Source organism: Heteronotia binoei, chromosome 8, assembly GCF_032191835.1.
Source record: "Heteronotia binoei isolate CCM8104 ecotype False Entrance Well chromosome 8, APGP_CSIRO_Hbin_v1, whole genome shotgun sequence".
NCBI classification, from domain to species: Eukaryota; Metazoa; Chordata; class Lepidosauria; order Squamata; family Gekkonidae; genus Heteronotia; species Heteronotia binoei.
The window spans coordinates 1,273,249-1,292,526 of record NC_083230.1 but is presented as its reverse complement, the minus strand read 5'-3'; the positions used below and the strand labels follow the sequence as shown (position 1 = coordinate 1,292,526).

At 40.7% G+C, this 19,278-nt stretch overlaps 1 protein-coding gene across 5 annotated transcripts in view; it reads right to left on the bottom strand.

Moving 5' to 3' along the window:
• The window catches only part of CACNA2D1 (calcium voltage-gated channel auxiliary subunit alpha2delta 1), a 1,217,365-nt gene that overhangs the window by 155,653 nt on the left and 1,042,434 nt on the right, over positions 1–19,278 (bottom strand). For all 5 annotated transcript variants that reach the window (XR_009555717.1, XM_060244655.1, XM_060244656.1 and 2 more), the window contains 2 exons: positions 15,369–15,440; positions 9,288–9,359 (listed from right to left, as the gene is read on the bottom strand). Coding sequence is in view for 4 of the 5 variants with exons in the window: in XM_060244655.1 (XP_060100638.1) it covers positions 9,288–9,359; positions 15,369–15,440 (144 nt within the window). In the remaining variant the exon portion in view is untranslated. The remainder of the gene's footprint in view (positions 1–9,287; positions 9,360–15,368; positions 15,441–19,278) is intronic.

The following is a 19,278-nucleotide window of genomic DNA, read 5'->3' as shown; positions in this document are numbered from 1 at the left end:
TTATCTATAAAAACTTAAAAGGGGACTTCATTAGACCAGCTACCACACCTCACGCTGTCTAAGGACGGAAGCCTTAGACTTTGCACAGACTTTCGCGGGATAATGGGATTTCTATGTCCAACGCCTACCCCATTCCCTTGATCAAAGACTTGTTAAGTACGGTGTCGGAGGTGTCCATATTTACTAAACTGGACCTAAGGGACGCCTACTTCCAAGTAAGAATTAAGGAGGGGGATTGAATGGAAGGCGTTTAACACGCCGATGGGGCAGTTCGAATATCTGGTGATGCCGTTCGGGCTGCAGGAAGCCCCAGGAGTATTTATGAACTTTATTAATGAAGTACTGAGGGAATATCTATACAAGGCGGTGGTAGTGTACCTGGATGACATCATTATCTATTCAAAAGATCTACCCTCCCACGTCCAAGTGGTGCGGAAGGTGCTGACCATCCTGTATGAACCTAAACTGTATGTGAAACTGTCAAAGTGTGAATTCCTCCAAATGGAACTCGACTACCTGGGGTTTCAGGTCTCGGGGAAGGGGCTAGCTATGGATCCAGCCAAGATACAGGCGGTACTAGACTGAGAACCCCCGAGGACACGTAGACAGTTACAATCATTTCTCAGGCTCGCAAATTTGTATAGGGGGTTCATTCAGGGGTTTGCACAGGTGATGCTACCCCTAACCGACCTACTGAAAACAAAAGGGAAGGGGCCGGAAGCGAAAAAACCAGGGGCTAAGCTGAGATGGTCACCAGACTGTCAGAAAGCATTCGAGAAGCTCAAATGATTGTTCACGAGCGAACCCGTCCTAGCCCACCCTGACAAATTAAAACCCTTCGTAGTCCAATGTGACGCCTCCAATGTGGCCGTAGGTGCCATATTAATGCAAAGGGACGCCGAAGAGAGGCTAAAGCCATGCGCCTATATTTCTAAAAGGTTTTCCCACGAACGCAACTGGTTGGTGTGGGACAAGGAGGCATTTGCAGTAACGTTCGCCTTGAAAACCTGGCGCTCTTGGCTGGAGGGGGCGAGGGTCCCTTTTGAGATTTGAACCGATCATAAAAACCTAGAAGCGCTCACCGGGTGCAGGAAACTGACGGCAAAACAAATCCGGTGGACTGGATTCTTTGCCAAATTTGACTTTACACTGAAGCACATCCCAGGGTCGAAAAACTTTTTAGCTGATGCCCTCTCTCGACTGCCCCAACAGGAGATTCAGAGGGAAGAAGTAGTGGACTCAATCATTACCCCTTCGGCAGTAGCGGGGGGGGGGGGGGTTGACCACCTGCTCCGGGAAGAAAACCAAAACACCTGAACCATGGGGGGGGGCAATAGGCTAATTACAGAAACGGAGGGAGAGGGGGAAGGCAGGCCAGACGGACTGATGAAATGGGAGGGAGGATTTCGGTACTATGAGGGGAAGCTGTACGTTCCGAAAACCCTCCAACAAGAGGTTTTACAGCACTGCCACTGCAGTAAACTGGCCGGTCACTTTGGGTACATGAAGATGTTGCACTTGGTGAATAGACAGTTCTGGTGGCCCCACATGAAAAAGGACATTTCTGAATTTGTAGCCACCTGCCCAGTCTGCATAATGGCCAAGAAACGAGGGGGAAAGCCACCGGGTTTCCTCCAACCAATCCCCACGGCTGATCGACCCTGGTCAGTGGTGTCCATGGACTTTATTGTAGAGCTGCCAGTGTCCCAGGGACAAACGGTGATTTTAGTGGTGGTAGATACGTTCTCAAAGCAAGCGCATTTCATTCCTTGTAAAAAACTCCCTACTGCAAAGAAGCTGGCGTACTTATTTTTCCAGCACATTGTTAAAATACACTCATTCCCGGACAAGGTCATTAGTGATCGTGGGTCGCAGTTCGTTGCCAACTTCTGGCGGGAGTTTTGCAAACTGGCGGGCATTGAAAAGGGTCTGAGTTCCACCTACCACCCGCAGACGGACGGACAGACGGAACGCGTGAACGCCCTTCTAGAACAGTATCTAAGATGTTACATGAACTATCAGCAATCGAACTGGGTGGAGCTGCTCCCTTTTGCAGAGTACGGGTACAATAACAGCTTGCATAGCATCACCAAATCCACGCCTTTTCAAATTGTGAATGGCTATGAAGGAAAGCCTTTCCCTTCGCTGGCCAGTACCAACGAGACCTCTCCCCCTACCTCCTGTCAGCAATAGTGGGGGATGCTGAGGAAAGGGTGGGCTGTCATCCAAGAAAACTTGGAGGCAGCAAAAAGGGATTACAAAGCCCAGTTTGACAAAAAGCACTCACCTGAGTGGGACTTTAAAGTGGGAGAAACTGTTTTTATCCACTAAAAATCAACCGTTACCACAGACTTCTCGAAAGTTAGCCTACAAGTACTTGGGGCTGTTTAAAATAAAACGAGTGATAAATAAAGTAATGGTGGAGCTGGAACTGCCTAAATTGTTTAGTAAAATATACCCTGTCTTCCATTGCAGCCTTCTTCGGAAAGATCCTGGAATTACGTCATGGCTCCCCCGCCCTCCAGAGCCCAAACCTATTCAAGTGAGGGGTCAGAGTCACCATGAGGTGCAGGAGGTGCTAGATGCAAAATTGAAAAGGGGGGTATTATACTACCTAGTTCGCTGGAAGTACTTTCCACCCAGCTGTGACGAGTGGGTGAAGTCTTCAGACCTGCAAGCCCCCCTCCTACTCAAAAGGTTTTACCTACTGCACCCAGACAAACCCCAAGCAAGAGCTTAGGGGGGGGGGGGCAGTATGTCAGGCAATGTTAATTCACCTGAATTTAAAATGCTTATTGAAACCTAGTAGCCATATCAAGCCAATGTTACTAACCATATAGAATGCTATGCACATCAAAGTGTAATGTTGCCAGTGTACCATTTGAACTCGCTTTGCAAGTACTAACAAATGTAAGAATGCATTCCTTTAATGTAAGAATGCATGCCTTTAGAGACAAGGTGCCAGCGAATCCCAGGGAAAAAGATAAGAGAGGTTTACCGTGTGAATCTTCACACTTGGACTCCACATTGTTTAGATTAGCAGCTTTTGTTTGGAGAACCTTTGATGTAGTGCCTTTAAGTATGCTTTGATATTAAAAATTAATTTGATGAGGTCAACTTTGGAGCCTATTTCAGCAATGGGCAGACAGTGATGTCTGTGAATAAAGCAGGAGCAAAGCAGTTTCGTACAAGGGCTAGGACACTTGAAGAAGCAAAAATGTTTAAATGGCAGGAGGCAATGGAGGCAAGACTGGTAAAAGTTATAAAGGATTCAGTATCAGAGAGTAAGAAAGAATTAAAAAAAAGACATTGAAGATCTCAGAAAAGACTCCCAAGCAGCGTTAAAGAAAGTGCAGGAGGTTGAAGAGAAGGTGAAAGGCCAAGACTTAAGCATTGACACAGTGGATTCCACTATAAAAAAAAATGCAGGAGAAAGCAGTGCTACAAGACTGTAAATTAATGGAAAATCAGATTCATCTGAGAGGGGTGCTTGAATCTATTGAGACTGATTTAAGAACATATATAATAAAAATCATTGCTGAGTTTTTGGGGGAAGACCCTGATGAAACTAGTTATTTCTGTGACTATATTTACAAGGTTAATTCATAGTATGCTAGAAAAAACAAACTACCAAGAGATGTGGTTGTAAGATTTGTGTCAAGAGACATGGTGGGAAAGATTCTAAGCAAACAATTTGAAAATGCATTGGAGGTATAAGAATCATGAAAGAATTGCCAAGGAAAGTTATAAATGACAGGAGATTATATAAAAAATTGACTGAAAAGCTGAGAGAAAATGAAATGAGATACGGATGGATACTTCCAGAGGGATTAAGCTTTGAACATAAAAGGAAGAGATGTACAATTACAAGCACCCAGGAAATGACGAAGTTCTTGGATGAACATAAGGAGTTTGGGGGTACAGACTAAAAATAGAAAATCATGATGGATTACAAATTAATACCCTGGAATGTAAATGGACTTAATTCACCACAAAAAAGAAAGGCAATGTTTCATTGGATTGGGAAACAAAAATGTAATATAATTTGCCTACAAGAAGTACACATCAAAAAATGGATGATAAATTTTTATGGAATAAACAATTGGGTGTGGAATTCTGCTCATTGGCTAAGGAGAAAAAAAGGGGAGTTGTTTTCTATGTTAAACAAGAATTGGACCCAAAATTGATTTTCAAGGATGACGATGGTAGATATATTGCAGTGGAAGTGACGTTGAACTACAAAAGAACTTTGTTATTGGGATTGTATGCCCCCAATGGAGCAAAAGACTCTTTCTTTAAGGATATTATGCAACAATTAGACCAAGTGACGTATGAGTAAATTATGCTAATGGGGGATTTTAATGGAACAGTCAAAAATATTCTGGACAGATCTGGGGAAAAAAAATAATGAAGGAAAATTACCAAAGTAATTTTTTGAGTTAGTAAAACAAGAAAGTCTGGACGGAGGGAATTTAACCCTAAAAAACATTATTATACTTTTTTTTTCCAGCAAGGCATAATTCTTTCTCAAGAACTGATATATTATGAAGTACAAAAAATCTTGGACTTTTAGCAAAAAAACCAGAGATTCTTCCTAAAGTAGGGGCAGATCACAATCCATTAATGTGGCCTACAAAACCCATGAAGAAGACTCTAAGATGGCGGATAAATGAAGATTTGCTACAGAAAAAGAAAGTAGTGGTATCTCTGGAAAAGGAGACCAAGTGTCAGAACTTGTAACTTTCCTATATGCTGTTAGCCTGAGTGACTCCATATTGTAACCAGACACTAACCCATGCAACCTTGCTTCAACCACTAACCAACATTCTTATGCATTTCAAACAAACTGTGATCACTGAAGGGTGACAGATAGCCTCTGGTCAACATCTGCAGGTGCCCCTTTGAAGCCGGGCCGGCCAGGCTTTCTCAGCAGGAGTCCATCCTCCCTTACTGATAACAGACCCTGAGAAACAGACAGTTGTCTCTAGCCGTGTGAAAGATCGTTTTATTGTTGTCACCATAACCGCATAAAATGTAACCAATGCTAACTTTCGGTATTAGTGTTATCCTGTACCTTCAGCTCTGTAGTTCTCAATAAACGCCTATACTTTTGTAACAAAGTCTTGGGCCTCGGTTGGAGTTCTTCCAGTTCTGACACCAAGTCTTTCTTTCAAATAAATGAAAAAGAGGACACTCAATTTCAAACTGTGTGGGATGCATATAAAACGGTAATGAGAGGTATTTTAATTACACTGAACAATAAAGATAAAAGAGCTAAAGACAAGCTAATGTTGGATATTCAGAAAGAGATTGGAAAAAAGAAGAAGGAGCTTTAAAAGAGACCTGGGAAAAAGAAAATTATAAGGGAGATTACAATACTACAAAGTCAATTGAGACATTTGTTAAACAAAGAAGTGGAATGGAATTTAAAAAGACTGCAATAGAAATCTTTTGAAGGTGCGAATAAACCTGGAAAATATTTGGCCTGGCAAATGGAAAAAAAAGGGAGAATAAAATTATTAACAAAATTGTATCAGGAGGTAAGGACATTGTTGACCAGGAAGGAATCAAAAGAGAATTTTATAAATACTACGCTAAGTTGTTTAAAGGTCAAAAGGTGGACAAGGGAAAAATTGACGTATATCTACAGAAAATTAAAGTAAACCCCTTAACAGAAAATCTGGAGAAGGTACTAAATGAACCAGTTGAAAGAGAAGTAGAGGTGGCAATTAATTCAATGAAATTAGGGAAAGCACCTGGTCCTGATGGTTTCATGGCAAAATTTTATAAAGTGCTTGTGGAAGTGCTATTACCAAAACTTCAGAAATCGATGAATATTATAAGAACAGATGGGAAAATACCTAATACATGGAAAGAAGCAGCCATCTCGTTGATACCGAAAGAAAACAGAGACTCCACGAATGTAAAAAATTATAGACCAATTTCACTACTTAACAATGACTATAAAGTATATGCCAGGATTCTAGCAGAACGCCTTAAATAGCATTTGAACAATGTCATTAAAGAAGAACAAGCAGGATTTCTTCCCAGGAGGCAAATTAGAGACAACATTAGAACACTATTGTAGATATTATTGAATATTATGAGAAACATCCAGAAAAAAGAAGGAGCATTTTTTTTTTTTTGCTGATGCAGAGAAAGCATTGGCAATGTGCAATGGGACTTCATGTTTGCAGTGATGGAGAAATTGAGATTGGGAGAAGATTTTATAAGAATGGTGAAGGCGATATATACTGAACAACAAGCAACAACAAGCAAGACTCTATAAATGCAGATTTGACGGAAAAGATGATATTAGTAAAGGAACAAGACAAGGTTGCCCTCTATCTCCATTGATATTTATAATGACTTTAGAGGTTTTGCTTATGCAAATTCAAAAAGATAAGGATATAGAGGGTTTGAAACTGAGAGGTTTTTCTTACAAATACAGAGCGTTTGCAGACGATGTAATGTTTATAAATGAAAATCCCACTCATGTAACACAATTGTTGCTTCGCAAGTTACAAGAATATGGAGAACTGGCAGGTTTTTACATAAATAAATAAAAATCAAAAATATTGTGCAAAAATATGTCAAAGAGTAAACAGAAAGAACTATAAAATTTAACAGAATGTGAAGTTATTTCTAAAGTAAAATATTTAGGAGTGGAAACCACAACAAAAAATATTCATTTGTATAAAAATAATTATGAGAAGCTTTGGCATAAGATTGATAGAGATTTGATAAAATGGAACAAGTTGAATTTGTCTTTACTGGGCAGAATTTCTGCAATTAAAATGAATATCTTACCAAGAATTATGTTCCTGTTTCAAACAATTCCAATAGTGAAAGATAATAAACAATTTAGCAAATGGCAAAGGAAAATTTCAGAATTTGTATGGGCTGGGAAAACACCAAGAATTAAAATGAAAATTTTGATTGATGCAAAAGAAAGGGGAGTTTCCAACTACATGATTTAAAGTTGTATCATGATGCAGTATGCCTGGTATGGATCAAGGAATGGATGACGTTATTAAATAGAAAACTACTAGTACTAGAAGGTCATGGAAATGTTTTTGGTTGGCATGCATGTATGAGTAATGCGAAAAGTAAGATGGATGGTTTTTTCACACATCACTATATAAGAAGCAATTTGTTAAATACATGGTTAAAATATAAAAGATATGGAGATGAAAGGAAATCGCTTTGGATTGTGCCAACAGAAGTAATAAAATTATATTCTGATATTAAGGAAGAGAAATGGCTATCATACAAACAATTGTTAAAAATACATGAAGGGAAGGTGGAATTAAAATCGGCTGAAGAATAAAAATATAAATATAACTGGTTTCAATTGCAACAGATTAAAAATTTGCTTGAACAGGACATTAAAAATGATGGAATAAGACAAGAACAAACAGAACTGGAGAGAATGCTGTTTGATTTCAAGAATTTATAAACTATTGTTGAAATGGTCTACGGAAGATGAAGTAGTCAAATCTCAAATGATAAAATGGGCGATAAATATAAATAAGAAAATACAGATGGAGTCATGGGAGTACTTATGGAAGAACTCTATGAAGATATCGACATGTTATAACATTAAAGAAAACTGTTTTAAAATGTTATATAGGCGGTATATGACACCTAAGAAATTGGCAAAAATGAACAATCAGGGGTCGGATAGATGTTGGAAATGTAAAAAACATGAAGGATCTTTCTACCATATGTGGTGGACTTGTGAAAAGGCAAAACAATTTCGGCAAATGATCTCAAAAATTTTGGGTTATAATATTAAGAAGGCACCAGATATCTTTTTGTTGGGATTACAAATGGAAAAATTTCCGAAACAAGACAGAACGATAATTTGGTACATGCTTTCAGCTGCAAGGACATTATGTGCGCAGATGTGGAAGCAGGAAGAAATACCAGAAAAGTGGGACTGGACTTTGAAAGTTATGCATTGGAGTGAAATGAACAAATTTACAAGAATCTTAGAAGAAAATGATTTAGAGAATGAAAATGAATGGGGAAAATTTCAAGTATATGTTGAAAAACAATGGACAATTAAAGGATACTTGGTGATTTTTGACAAGAGTTGAACTTTGGAAGAAGTATATATGGACTATATTCAAAAGCAGGAATATACTTTCTTTTTAATTTTCTTTTGATAAGGACTAAAGGATTATAATGAAGATGGATTATAATTATTATATATGTTTTTTTCTTTCCTTTTTATCTTCTTGTAAGTTATTTTAATGAAGATTCTTTATTTGAGAAAATTACCTTTTAGTTTTAGTAATTTACTTAAAATACACCATTGGAGGTCACAAAAAGGAGGAGAAAAACGTAATGTTTTTGTATGAATTTTTAATAATTGATGATGAGTATTATTGCAAAATATTACAGGATAATAAAATCGTTATAAACAAAAATTAATTCATATCAGCAATAGTTCATAACACTCACAAGCTGGTATTGCTTCTCCGATCTGACATCCTTACCTGATGGTCTTCAGTCTGATGACATTTTCCTTTGGACTTATTATATAGCTTGCTTCAGTGAAGTTCAGGGCTGCTTGGAAACATTCTGTATATCAAAGCCCGATGGACTATGTTGTAATGAATTATATAAACTAGATATATTTATGAAATTATATTAGGTGTAATGAAATATATGTAGAGTCTTTCTAATATTCATATGGTGTGCCACACAGTTTTCATTACCTGTTGTTGACAGATTATTTCTGGACTGTGGATTCTCTGCTGTAAAACCTCCAGGTGGGGGTACAATTGATTATCACACTGTAAGTTCCCCCAGAGAAAATGGCACTTTCTGAGGGTGGAGTCTATGACATCACATCCCTGCTGAGCTCCCTCCCCTTCCCAAACTTTGCCCTCAAATCTCCATTAATTTTCCAACCCAGAGTTGGCACCCCAACCTATAATCTTCTTCCAAATATTCAGACCCAATTTGGAGAAAATGACATCAGGTTCAAAACTGGCCCACAGAAATCTTTCTAACCACTGATTCTCACAGACTGTGGAATCCTTGGAAGATAAAGGTTGGCAGAAGGATGGATTAATATGTGCTGCTCCTTGTGCCAACTACAAGCATTATCCTCCCAGCCTGCAGGGTCTGTCCCACTAAAGCTTCAGATACCAAGTCAATGAAATCCTCCAACATGCACAAAAATGAATTCGTGCCCCATAATAGCCAAATTGTTCAGATGTGAATATTTACAACTTTTGCAGTCTTCTCAGAGAGCAAATGTTTAAGGATCTTACCTCATCTTGAGACTTGATCAGTGTTCTAAAGGTCCTATCTCCACTTTCGCCATCTATCATTTTTTTCCGAATCTGCAGTCAAGAGAATTACAAGACTGAAAAATGTGAATATTCAACATATTCAATACATTTCACTGATATTCAACTGGACCAAGAATTATTTCATAGACTCCAAGAGAAACATGAAGAAACATTTTAGACATTTATCCAGCCTTTACAACCACTATTATTTCAACAATATTAGCCCTTCTGTGGAGGTGCAGACTGAGAAATGAGGGACAAGTGCAAAAGACAGCCAGCTGAATTTTCTGTATTCTCAACTCCACAGCTAAATAGGGAATAAACAGAATGCTAGACAGAAAGTCTTGAATACTTGTTCCAGGGCTTGTTTCAGATAGGCATATTTAGATTTTTTAAATTACAAGTTATGAGCACGAGAAAAATAGTTACATTGAATTGAATCAGTGCTTAATTAAAACCTTTCCATGCTGCTCCTTACCATGTTTGATCCCTCACATACACACCAAATATTTTTGTTATAGATTCAAATCCTGGATTCTTGATATTCATGGCAACCAGACTACCTCAGAAAAAAACCCCATAGATTTGCATTTTGGACAATAACAGATATCCCAAATGTCAGTCTTCTTTTCATACTTCTAAAAGAACGTGAAGAGCTACCAAAGCTAAAGGTCATCAGTCAGTGCAGGCTATGTGTTCAATACTTTTCCAGTGAATAAATCATCTTAAATGATATACCTAATCTCTCTTATAAGGAGATCCCTAGTAGCAAGGCTTAGAATTATTTCTTTTCTGTTACTTACTGCAAGTCAAAGGGGTTAAGGCTGGGCTCAACTGCTTTTCCTCGCATTTAATATAAGCACAACTGGCATGGCTCAACTTCAGGGATTCATTTCAGACCCTGTACTCTCAAATTAAGTTTTCCAGTCCCCATATAACTTGTTGGAGTGGGGAGTTTTCATTAAATGAGAGAACTTTTTTGAACACAGGACAATTTTAGGATCTATATTTTATATGAAGCCCTGACATGGATGGCCCAGACAAGTCTGATCTCATCAGATCTTGGAAGATAACCAGGGTCAGCCCTGGTTCATACTTGGATGGAATACCACAAAGTAACTCCAGGGTTGCAATAAGGCAGGCAATGACAAACCACCTCTGAAGTTCTCTTGTCTTGAAAACCCTACAAGGTCGTCTTAAGTCAAAATGTTAGGGAATGACCATATATTTAGGCAAGGATATGACAGCACATTATTGGAATCTAATCAGCCTCCATGCTCTAAGCTGGTATACACTTTGGTTATTTCTTAGGCAACATTTCAGGAAATCCTCAGCATGGTGTCTTGTGCCATTCATGAGTGCTCTGTGGAAAAGGGATTGAACAATATTGTTATTCTTCTTTGATGTCAGCGCAGGGTTCATCGAGGCTTCAACAATGATAGGACTCTTTTCTCTTTGAAAATAAGTTTCATTTATTGAATACAACAATGTTACTCTTGCAGAAGGTCTTTGAGAGTGATAACACATAAAGCACAAGTACTAGCATTTATGGGGTTACATCAAAGCCTAGGGGGTTTAAATCATTCTCATAATAAGGTTACATTCTGCCTTTCAGAGGTGTTTGATTCACACGCCTGTTATCTCCCCGGTTGAGCATTCCCACTCCCCCTTCTAGTTGATGTCCTTGCTGGTGTCTGGGAAGCGGCCGCATATTTCTGCACTTCAAACACCCTTTATGGCCCTTGGCGCCCAACTCCCTCCTTCCCTTTCTATTCCCCCTCAGGCATGCCTATAATTTTACTAGGGTTAGTTACAAGTAAATAAACATTGCAGGTAATGTGGTTAGTATCAATAGAACACAAGCTGACATACTGCCCCCCTAAGCTCTTGCTCGGGGTTTGTCAGGGTGCAGTAGGTAAAATTCCTTAAGCAGTTGAGGGGCGTTGAGATCGGAGGCTTTCACCCACTCATCGCAGCTGGGCGGAAAGTAGCACCAACGCACCAGGTACTGCAAAGCCCCCCGATGCACTCTAGAGTCGAGGATTTCTTTCACTTCGTGGTGTTTCTGGCCCCGCACCAGAATAGGCTCCGGCTCGGGGCTCCGGGGATGCCACCTCGAACCACCCGGATCTCGCCGGATAAGACTGCAATGGAAGACAGGGTGTATTTTACTGAACAATTTGGGCAAGTCCAGTTCAACTGTCACTTTATTGATCACTCGTTTTATCCGGAACGGTCCCAAAAATCGATAAGCCAGCTTCTGGGAGGTTTGAGGCAATGGGAGATTCTTTGTTGATAGAAATACAGTCTCTCCGACTTTGAAGTCCCACCCCGGGCTATGTTTTTTGTCAAATTGTGCCTTGTAGTCCCTTTTCGCCTCCTCTAGATTCTCTTGGATTGTTTTCCAGGAGCTCTCCAAAGTTCTCCACCATTGCTGGCATTCAATGGAGATCGGGGGAGCTATATTCGGCAAATGGCAACAGCTCTACCCAGTTAGATTGTTGGAAGTTCACATAGCACCTCAGATATTGTTCGAGAAGCCCATTAACCCTCTTGCTTTGACCATCTGTCTGTGGGTGGTAGGCAGAAGTCAAGCCCTGCTCCATGCCCATCAGTCTACAGAACTCCCGCCAGAAGTTGGCAATGAACTGTGGCCCGCGGTCGCTAACGACCTTGTCCGGGAACGAGTGGATCCGGGCCACGTGCACGAAGAATAAGTGGGCTAGTTCTTTGGCCGTTGGGAGTTTTCTACAGGGGGTGAAGTGGGCTTACTTGGAGAAGGTGTCCACCACCAACAGTATTACAGTCCTGCCTTTCGAGGGGGGTAATTCCACTATAATGTCCATTGAGACCACTGACCAGGGTCGTCCCACCGAGGGGAGGGGTTGCAGCAAGCCCAGAACCTTCCCCCCTCCTTTTCGCCATGATGCATGTCGGACATGTCTGTACAAACTCTGAAATGTCCTTTTTCATTTGGGGCCACCAGAATTGTCGGTGCACCGTGTGAAGGGTTTTTACATAGCCAAAGTGACCGGCCAGCTTTTTTGTGTGGCAGTGGTGCAGGACTTCCACCCGGAGGGATTTGGGGACATAGATTTTTCCCTCGTGGTACCAGAACCCTCCTTCCCCTTTCTCTACTCAATCGGGTCGGTCTTTCCCTTCCGCTTCGGCCTCCGAGATCAGCTTGTTCCCTCCCCACGGACTCTTAGGCTGCGCCGCTGCTTTAGAGCGGGTTTGCACGGCTCCGGCCACAGCCTTGGGCAGGATTAAAGAGTCTATTATTTCTTCCTGCTTGCTCTCATGTTGGGGCAATCGGGAGAGAGCATCCGCCAAAAAGTTCTTTGACCTGGGGATATGGCGGAGGGTGAAGTCGAACTTGGCGAAGAACCCTGCCCGCTGTATCTGCTTCCCCGTCAGTTTTCTGCACCCCGTGAGGGCTTCTAGGTTTTTGTGGTTGGTCCAGATTTCGAACGGGACTCGGGCCCCCTCCAGCCACGATCGCCAGGTTTTCAGGGCGAACGTGACCGCGTAGGCTTCTTTGTCCCACACCGACCAATTCCTTTGCTCACTCGAGAATTTTCGGGAAATGTAAGCGCAGGGTCTCAAACACCCCCCCCATCTTTCTGCATTAATATTGCCCCCACGGCCGTGTCGGAGGCGTCACATTGAACCATGAAGGGCTTTGGCTCGTTTGGGTGCACCAGCACGGGCTCGCTCGTGAAGAGGCGTTTCAAGGTGTCAAAAGCCTCCTGACACTGGCTAGTCCAGTTCAGTTTTGCGCCCAGCTTTTTTGCCTCGGGGCCCTTCCCTTTCGTCTGCAACAGGTCGGTGAGGGGCAGGTCCACCTTCACGAACTCTTGTATGAACGTTCTGTAGAAATTTGCGAATCCGATGAAAGATTGGAGCTGTCTACGTGTCCTCGGGGGTTCCCAATCCAACACCGCCTGCATTTTTGCGGGGTCCATGGCTAATCCCTTCCCCGAGACCTGGAAGCCTAAGTAGTCTAGTTCCTCCTTGTGGAACTCGCATTTGGACAATTTTGCGTACAGTTTATTTTGGTACAGGGTGGTCAGGACCTCCTGGACTAACTTCATGTGGGAGGGCATGTCTTTGGAATAAATAATGATGTCATCTAGGTACACCACCACCCCCTGGTACAGGTACTTTCTGAGGACCTCATTGATAAAGTTCATGAAAACCCCGGGAGCCCCCTGAAGCCCGAATGGCATCACCAAATACTCAAATTGCCCCATTGGTGTGTTGAATGCGGTTTTCCACTCATCCCCCTCATTTATCCTGACCCTGAAATAGGCATCCCGCAAATCTAGTTTGGTAAATATCGACCCCTCTGACACAGCGTTCAACAAGTCTTTGATCAGGGGGATGGGGTAGGTGTTGGACATTGAAATCCCATTAATTCCGCGAAAATCTGTGCAAAGTCTAAGACTCCCGTCCTTCTTCTTGCGGAAGAGGACCGGGGCCGCATGTGGCGCGGTAGCCGGGCGGATGAAGCCCCGGCGGAGGTTCTTGTCGAGGAACTTTCTCAGCTCCTCTTTCTCCGCCCACCCCATGGAGTAAAGTTTGGCTTTGGGCAGCGGTTGGTCGGGGATGAGCTCTATGGCGCAGTCGGTAGCCCGATGAGGCGGCAGCTCATCCGCCTCGATCTCGCTGAACACCCCCCTCAAGTCTCGGTATTCTTTCGGGATGGTCCTCACCTCCTCCATAGTCACACATAGTTTTTCGTTTTTGGGTGGGGGTCGGGGTCCCCAGGATTCTCGCCACAAGTGGGAGGTGCACCTTCGGTCCAAAAAGTCTATTGTGTGCTCTCCCCATTGAATGTCTGGTTGGTGCCTGGCCAACCACCCAACCCCCAACACGATATCAAACGAGCACGAGGGGGCAATTACAAGCACTTCTAAGTCCCAGTGTTCTTCCACCCCCATGAGTATTTCTTGCGACTGCTCGGTGCATGGTTCCCCCCTCATCCGGGTCCCGTCCATTCCGGTGGGCTCCCCGGTCATGTTGGGCAAGCCTCCTTCGTCCTCCGGGTCCCCGGGGTTGTGGAGGATGTTAGCGTGTCGTTGCACGGCTTCATCCATCAGCGTGGTAGAGGTGCGGTGCTTCCACGTCTTCAGGTTGATGAAAAGCACCTGGCTGCTCACTTTCCTTGGTTTTCGCTGCTCTGTAACGTACCACGCCGGGGACCCCGGTAGTTCAGGAATGCAGGGCTCTCGGTCGTCGGGTGCTTCTGTCGCCATTCGCTAGAAGTAACTCATGCCGATAAGCCCCTTTTGAGGGATCACTCTCAAAATGTCAGCGCAGGGTTCATCGAGGCTTCAACAATGATAGGACTCTTTTCTCTTTGAAAATAAGTTTCATTTATTGAATACAACAATGTTACTCTTGCAGAAGGTCTTTGAGAGTGATAACACATAAAGCACAAGTACTAGCATTTATGGGGTTACATCAAAGCCTAGGGGGTTTAAATCATTCTCATAATAAGGTTACATTCTGCCTTTCAGAGGTGTTTGATTCACACGCCTGTTATCTCCCCGGTTGAGCCATTCCCACTCCCCCTTCTAGTTGGTGTCCTTGCTGGTGTCTGGGAAGCGGCCGCATATTTCTGCACTTCAAACACCCTTTATGGCCCTTGGTGCCCAACTCCCTCCTCCCTTTCTATTCCCCCTCAGGCATGCCTATAATTCTACTAGGGTTAGTTACAAGTAAATAAACATTGCAGGTAATGTGGTTAGTATCAATAGAACACAAGCTGACATTTGATAGAGCAAAACTTTGTTACAGCTTTGGTGACCTCAGAACAAACATAGATCTAGGTGGGTAGCCATGTTGGTCTGCAGTAATAGAACAAAGTTATAGTCCAATGATACCTTTAAGACCAACAAAGTTTTAATCAAGGTATGTACTTTTGTGTGCATGCTCATACCCTGAATAAAACTTTGTTGGTCTTAAAGGTGCCATTGGACTCTAACTATTCTCAGAACAAACAATTCACCTAATAGTGCACCTAGTAATGACTGTTGAAAGTATAATACAGCTTACCTGAACTTTAATGTCATTTTCTAGCTCTGCATCCAGAAAATCCAGTGTCACAGGCTCCTGAGATTTTGGATTCTGAAGAAGAAGGTGTCATACCAACAAATAATAAGCATATTTCTTGCTGTATTTCAATCAGTTTCAAATTGCCAAAAATGCTTCACATGTCATTTAAAATGAATTTGATAAATAAAACAGCAGTTACTTACCTTCCTTGTTTTTAATTGTTACAACTATATTAAATTTATGATCAACACTTATTCCTTCAAAGTGAACTTCAAAAAAAATCAGTGTTGTGGTAATTAATTAGGAGAATAATTGGAGGTTTCTTCCTTAACCTAAATTGCTTCACAAATATTGACCATGGAAACTGCAAGTAAAATGCCTCAAATGGCATCACAAAGATAATAAGGGGAAGAGAGGAAGGGGAATGGAAATGCTCTTGACGGAGAAGAATTGGGGACAGTATCTCGCACCAGGGAAAGGGGCTGTTTTAAGTGGAACAGATCCAGTGGATCAATTGATAAAATGCAGTTGTGAATTTAAGGGAGTAATGTAGAACTTGTTTAGGAAAAAAACGGGAGAATTGGGGGAAGGAGGAATGAATGAAAGAAAGAAAGCCTAAGGAAGTAAATCTATATGCTCACAGTACTTATCTTGTGTGATTAGTGTTTGTATACCCATTAGATTTGTATGTATAATACAGGAGGGAATCATTCTGTGTAGGATATAGAACTCTAGCGCTGGTCCAAGGCCTAAACATTGTACCAAAGTGTGGCAGGACCTTTCTATATGGACCTCTTTTTAGGGAACATAACTACTCAAATTAATTTATTTACTTCCTTTATACCCCTTCTCCCCAATAGGGACTCAAAGCAACTTACACAATCACCATGTCCTCCATTTTTATCCTCACAGCAACCCAGTGAGGTAGTTAGGTTGAGAGAGAGCTCTAGGTCACCTAACAAGCTTAGTGATTTGAACCCGGGTCTCTCAGGTAGGGAGTTGTTTTATTATGATTGGGGTTTTTTTGTGAATTCTATATATTTTATTCAGTTTCAGATTTTGTTATCTGTCATAATTGTTCAGCTAGGATTATATTCAAATTAATGCCTTGAAGCAGAAATGTATATTTGTTGCTCCCTCACCACCACTCAGTTTTATTTGATTATTTAAGATTCAGGTTCTTTCAGTTAATTACTGTTAACATTTCACAATTAAGAAGGATACATCAGTCCCCAATTTTGACATATTTATTTGCTTCTCTGTATTTTCTCCTGAAAGTGAATCCAAACAAATTGTGACCATGTAGCTTGCCAAATTAGCAAAAGCAATGCTAAATTGAATCTGTCAGTCTGAAAGGTGCCACTGGACTCAAACTTTGATTACTCTATATTTTGTTATTACTATACATTATAATAAAAAGGGTAATAAGTTTTTTTAAATGACCACAATGCTTTAAAGGGTCCCTACGAAACGTGAGGTCAATTTGACAAAGCTTGCTGACCTACACAAAATGTTTTCAGTGTGGAAGTTGTCTGAAATGCTCCACACAATGACATATAGTGAGGTATCCATATTTATTTATCATCAACAGGCTGACCACACAGATCTGGTAGTCTTTTTCATGCTACTAAAGAAGAACAAAGCCACATGGTAAACATTGCTTACAAATAGTTCAGCGTGTGGTAACAACTACCATATGGAACAATTTAAAGTGGGTATCCTCTGACAGAAGAAATATATGTTGTGCCCCTTTCAGGGGTATTCTCTAAAATGCAATTTTGCATGTTTTTAAAAACACATTTTAAATTGATTTCAGGAAATGTTCACAATTGTGACTCATGAGCCCAGTATGGGCATATTGAATGCTTAGTTTCATTTTGTGACTCAGATAGATACATCCATTTTTTAGCAGAGCATACATGAAGAAGGGATGGGGCTACCGGGTATCTTTAATAGTTCTCCTAGTCAGCTGAACAACAGATAGAGGTAGAATATGGTAGCTTACTAAAGACTGACTTGTTATATTCCTCTGAATCAGGCCAACAAATTACTGGACAACTTTTCTGGTTCTTTTGAAATCAAAGATTACTTTAAAAATGAAAATGGAAATTTTACTCTAGGGAACTTTTTAGACTGATGAAAAGAAGAAAATAGGTAGCATAATACAAATTGCCTGCCTATATAATTTTATGTATTTCAAATGCCTAAGGATCTTATTAAACTAGGCAAATAATTTCAGTGGAAAAAATCAACTTAAATAAAATAAAATTGAAATTAAAATGAAATTAAACACAAAATTTTAAAAAAATCACAAACATAATAATTTTACCTTTCTATATTAAACATGAACAATATAGCTCTAAAATATAAAGCAACATAAATCAAATAATCCATTTCTTACATGCAAAGGAATGCTATTAGAAGGCTCAAACCCTGGCAGCATGCAAGAAGGCATTGATGTAGTAGAAGTAGCATGGCAGTCCATGTCCCATTCCAGTAAACAAAGCAACAATACAAAAGGAAAGAAAATGATAAAAAAGCTATAATACTAAATCAATCAGCATTGTCTGTCTAGTTAAGGAGTCTCAAAGCTTAGGTAATCAGTGAATGCAAGTTAAATTAAATTAACTCAAATACACAAAATGATCTTATTTAGAGGAAAATCCTTTGCTTTTTTTTTTAAAAAAAATCTTGCCCATGCATATCATCTTCTGGAAAGTTGTTGTTGGGGGTTTTTTTACCTCACTCTCTTGCGTCTTCCCTATTTAGTTATGATTATGGTCCAGGTAAAAATAACCAAAACAACTGTGATGTCATGTCCCAGAATGATGCTGGTTCCTCCCATTCTCCCCTCCCAGTCTTTGAAGTGCTAAAGTGGGAGACCTAACCCCCAGTATAGTCATTATTTGCTTTGTTTACCATGCAGAAATTATTATATTTTAAGTACTATTTACATTAATAAAAATGATAATTTATGGGAGAGGCTAATGAATAAAATAACAAGCAGTGGGATCTCTTGAACAAATCCCAATCATTTCAACATGGCTTCACAGGAGAACTTCTTGGTGGAATGCATTTCCGGGCTCCATGTACATTTAAGAGCACCATTCCTTCCTCAGGAAATCTTTTGTTAAATGTGAATATTTTGACCCAAAGGATGTATACATAAAGTTTCCACAATTCGCACAGCCTTTTAGCATATATTATCATGAGCTTTAAATATTCTCAGCTATTGTAGGTATTTTATCAGAAATCTAGAGAAATAAGTAAGTCACATGTTTGTGTTCACAATCATATCAGAAATGACACTTGCACATCCTACGTCCTAGTCATGTATCCTAACCTAAAAACATGGCCTGTATCCAACAAGCTCTACTAACAGAGCAGGACTTCCCTGTTTCACAGTTGTGCAACAATTGTCTGACTCTTCTGAAATTTTGTTCCAGGGAGGACATCAATGGATCCCCATGAATTACATGAGGACAAACTAGGAGCCTGAAGTGTGTGGGGAGAATTGGCAGAAATTACCAGCACCTCAAATAACCGAATCGCCCCTCTCTATAATTGAAAAGAAGAGGTAGGATGTAAGTCATGGGGTTCTACCAAGCTTTAGACTCCATTAACTGCTTCCTTCCCAGTTTTCTTTTTTCTTTTTGGTGTTTTTATATAGAAATTCTGTTTCTCTGTTTCTATCAAACATGTGCAAAACATATCTGAATAACTCATGTTACAACTGCCAAGAAACTAATCACAGAAGCAAGCAGTAAAGAGAAAGCATGCAAACGAGTTAATGCAGACTGTCTTTCAACACAGTGATGGCAAACAAAGGCGTATTATTTTAGATAGTAAAGTAAATACGAAATACAGAAGGAGAGAAAGAACTGGTGCAGCAACACAAAAATGGGATTGT